This window comes from Echinops telfairi, unplaced genomic scaffold, assembly GCF_000313985.2.
Source record: "Echinops telfairi isolate 266 unplaced genomic scaffold, ASM31398v2 ScPeMD7_23;HRSCAF=83, whole genome shotgun sequence".
In the NCBI taxonomy this organism is placed as follows: Eukaryota; Metazoa; Chordata; class Mammalia; order Afrosoricida; family Tenrecidae; genus Echinops; species Echinops telfairi.
The window spans coordinates 3,314,991-3,319,137 of NW_022103920.1; the positions used below are offsets into that span (position 1 = coordinate 3,314,991).

General features: G+C 64.5%; 1 protein-coding gene across 1 annotated transcript in view; it reads left to right on the forward strand.

Annotated features, from left to right (window-relative positions):
* The first annotated feature begins 249 nt into the window (after nucleotides 1-249).
* Nucleotides 250-4,147, forward strand: part of NOBOX (NOBOX oogenesis homeobox) — a 6,297-nt gene continuing 2,399 nt past the window's right edge. Inside the window, exons 1-6 of the mRNA XM_045288904.1 lie at nucleotides 250-501; nucleotides 2,270-2,495; nucleotides 2,732-2,838; nucleotides 3,041-3,147; nucleotides 3,263-3,351; nucleotides 3,675-3,906. Of these exons, the coding sequence (XP_045144839.1) occupies nucleotides 250-501; nucleotides 2,270-2,495; nucleotides 2,732-2,838; nucleotides 3,041-3,147; nucleotides 3,263-3,351; nucleotides 3,675-3,906 (1,013 nt within the window). The remainder of the gene's footprint in view (nucleotides 502-2,269; nucleotides 2,496-2,731; nucleotides 2,839-3,040; nucleotides 3,148-3,262; nucleotides 3,352-3,674; nucleotides 3,907-4,147) is intronic.

Sequence of the window (4,147 nt, forward strand, 5' to 3'; positions counted from 1 at the left end):
GCCTCAGGTGGTGAATCCCCCCCTCAACCAGTGAAGTAAGGCCAAGAGAAATTTACATTTCCAAATGTTGATGTTTTTTATAAAGAAGGCAGGATGCCCCACCCCCCCTTCTCAGGGGACCAGTAGTGTTAAGGAAGAGGCACGTGGGGGGCAAACCTGGACCGCTGCCCTCTCCCGTGCTCAGGCCTGCCCCGCCACCCTACTGTGTCCCTGTGGCCGGCCCCCTTGGCTCCTCACCTGAGTACCTCCATGGGCTCCAGGGTCAGCCACCAGCTCCAGGGGGTTGTGGCAGCCTCCCGCCGGGCCGGGAGCCCTGAGCAGGGCGTGGCCCACCTTGACCAGCCCGCACCTGGGTGGAGTGGGCCGGCCGACGCCTCCCCAGCCAGGCACGCGTGTGGGCCGAACCTCGAGGGCCGGGGGACCCTGCGCACACCTGCCTGCCCCGGCCCACCTGCCCCGCCCGCACCTTCATTAGGCTGCGCTTGGGCCGGGCAGGCGCCAGTGTGTACCCATGGAGCCCAAGGGGTGTGTGAGCCAAGGACAGCGGGGTGAGTGTGGGGGGCCGGGGGTCGTAAGAGGAGGCCACGTCCACTGGGGCCCAGCTGTGTCCCCACCCTGTGGGCCGCTGGTTTGTGCTGTGGGAGGCGTGACTTTTCACCTTGCCTGCCATTGACCCGGGGCTGAAACCCCTCTGGTGGAGTCGACCCCTGGGAGGGGCGCCTTGGCCCCAGCCAGCGTCCATTTCAAATACTCCGGCTCCAGGTGGCGGGATTCCATGGGCCTGGCAAGGCATTGGGGATGGTGGGCAGGGGTCTCAGGGTAGAGCTGGGCACATAGGGTACCTGGAAGCCCCCCAGGTCTGCTGAGGTGTGGTTGCAGCTACCTTGCTTTAACTCTGTTGGGGGAGGGGCGAGACGCTAGCCCCCAGGCAGTCTAAACCCACAGAAAGATCTGCTGGGAGTGGGGTACTGGGAAGGGGTGCTCGGGAGCCATCTGGGGGGCTGACCTTCCCCTTGCCTTCTCAGCTAAGTGGGGAATCTGTGTTGGGGGTGGGGTGGAGAGGACAGAGCCCCACCTGATCCCCGTGTCCTGGGGGTCGGGATCTCGTTAAACAAAACTCCTGGCCAGGGAGTGGATGCTGACTCATGGTGAGTCTAGGACACAGCAGACTGCCCAGTGGGTTTCTGAGACTCTTTATGGGAGTAGAGAGCCTCGTCCTTTTTCTGTAGAATTGCTGTGGGATTTTACCTGCTGACCTGGCAGTTAGCGGCCCAAAGGGTAACATACCTCACCATCAGGGCTCCTGGAGAGGGAACAGAATCATCCTTCTCCTCGCCCTCCACTGCTCCCCCACACCCCCCTCCTTGGGGTCTGGGAAACAAGAGAGCTTACAGGGTGCCCCCCACCAAAAAAATCCTGCCTTTGAGTCAAGTCTGACACATGGCGACCCGACAGGACAGGACAGGACAGAACTGCCTGTGTGGCTTTCTAAGACTACCTTTATAGGGGCAGAAAGCCTCATCTTTCTCCCTTGGAACGGTGGCTAGTGGGTTCAAACCCCTGGCCTTGTGGTTACTGGGCCCATGAGTAGCTCTCTGTGCCACCAAAGCTCCGTTACAGGGGTGAGTGCCCCAGATTAGAAGGGGCCCCCATGCCCTAGGGTCCCTGGTGACGCCAGCAGCCCGAACCCTTGACTGCTGGCTGAGGGTGTGGGGGTCGGAAGTACGTAACAAGAAAGGGCTGGCAGTCTGCTTCAGAAAGTTCAGCCATGCGAAAGCCCATGGGGCAGTGGACCCACAACCAGGGTGGCCAGGAGGGAATGGACTTGCCAGAGCCTGGTTTCTCCTGCTGCCCATTGATGGACATTTGTCTGCTCCGTCTTGTGTGACCCTCAGTGGGTTAGGGGCCAGCTTGGGCTGGCTGTGTGCTGGAGGGGGATTTTGTCGGCCTCCTGACTAAGGTCAGCGGTGTTGCTTCCACAGGCCAGGACGCTGGAATCGGGCCCCTGTCTGCTGGCCCCAAGGCAGAACTCCAAGCACAGGGCACTCCAGCTGAGAGGACGCCCCCCAAGACATCCAGAGGCACCCCTGGGGCAGGCACTGGGGAAAGGCCCCAGCTCCCCAGCTCAGGGGCCCGACAGTGCAGCCGGTCTGGCAAAGACGGGCCTCTAGACCCAGTGGGCCCTGCGTCTCGGGGGCCAGGACGCCCCCTCCAGGGCAGAGAGGCCAAGCCGGGCAGGACTCCCTCATCCCTGGCCCCCGCCCAACAGAAGAGGCTGAAGGCCAGGGTTGGGGAGGCAGTGGCAGCCCCCTGTGGGCCCCCATCGGATCCAGCCCTCCACCACCCTGTACCTTGTGGGCTGGGCAGGGGCCCCTGCCACCTGGCCAACCTGCTCAGCACATTGGCATCGGGCAGCCCCGGCTCCAGCCAGAAGCAGGGGCCCCCAGAGGGACCCTGCCAACCTAGGAAGAAAAGCCGGACCCTGTACCGTTCAGGTCAGTCTCCAAGGTGCAAAGGCTGAAGGTGGCCCAGGCTGGCTCCTTCCTGGGACGGGAGGCTGTGCTCAGACTGTGGCCCCCAAGGTGGGAGGATGCAGCCTCTGACCTCAGCACTGAGTCTGGCTTTTCACAAAGGGAGTGGGTCCTGGTGGGGACAACCCATTGCTGGGGGTGGGGGGTGGGGGGCAGCGGCCCCTGGCGGGCTCCTGCCACGTCTCAAGTCCTTTCCTCAGACCAGTTGGAGGAGTTGGAGAAAGCATTCCAGGAAGACCACTACCCGGACAGCGACCGGCGCCGGGAGATCTCCCAGACCGTGGGGGTCGCCCCGCAACGCATCATGGTATGGAGGGGGGCAGCTCTCCCCCCCACTCCCACAGTGCCCAAGCCTACTGGTGAAGCTGGCTGACCTGGAGGTAGCCTCCAGGCCTGGTAGGAGAGCCTGAGCCCTAAGCCCCCACCCACCAGCCTGCCCCCTTCCCCTGACCCCCAAGCCTGGGGCCCCACCCTTCTCAGTCTCCTCAGACCCCACCCCGACCCCCCAGGTGTGGTTCCAGAATCGCCGGGCCAAATGGCGGCGGGTGGAGAAGGTGACCCAGAAAGGGGGCAGCAGGAGCCCAGTTGCCCTTGCCCCTGCAGGAGGGCAGGCCAGGTAAGATGCCCCCTCGTCCCTTTAACAGGGGTGTTGGGGGCAGCACCAACCAAGGAGCAGGGTGGGGGGCCAGGGCCCAGGTCAGTTAGAAGCCACCCTCCCTCTCTGAATCCAGCTCTGGGCCTGCTGAGCCCCGCCCTGTGGCATTCCGGAGTCCAGGGCCTGGCACCACTCACGAGGAGACCCCACTCAGCGCCCCTCCAGGTGAGCAAACCACCTGTAGAGACTTACCTGGGGGCCAACCCCGGGGAGGTGCTGGCCAGGCCAGGCGCATGCCACCTGTGGCCAGGCCTTCACACGGTCTGTCTTCCAACCCCCAGTCTGGCCTTCGCCTTCCCACCGCACCACCTTCCCTGCTCCCCCACCCCACCCTCCTACCCCCACAACCCATCTGCCCTCCTCACTCACCTCTGTCCTCACCGCCCCGCACCCACTCCACGTTACACCCTCACACCCCCACCCTGCCCCTCCTCACCCCTCCCTTCACCTCCACGCCCCCCTCACACAGAGTCCCTTTCTATTCCCAGAGTCCCCTGTGCAGCTGGTGCCTGACCGGCCCCCAGGCCCCGGGGGGCTGAGCGAGGGCACTCACAGGGTGGCTGTGACGCCGCCGCTCTTCAGCCCCCCGCCTGTGCGCAGGCCAGGACTCCCCTTCCCCCTGGGCCCCATGCCCACCCCCCAGCTGATGCCTCTGCTACTGGAGGAGCCCCGCAGTGATGGGGCTTCTAGGGACAGCCCCTGTGTGTCCTGGGGAAGCAGGTATGCAGCTGGGGCCAGCAGGTGGACTGACGGATGACCTGCATGGGAGGTGGGGTGGGGGAATGACCTGGGAGGCACAGAGGTAAGGTCGAGGGGATGGAGGGGAGGGGATGGAGGGGCGGCTGTCCTGGCCATAACCAAGGCCAGAGCAGGAGCTGGGGCAGCCAGAAGAGGTGGGGGCGTGGCACAGGGAGGTGGGGGGACAGTGAGAGGGAAGGGGTAGGGGATAAGAGCTGAACTT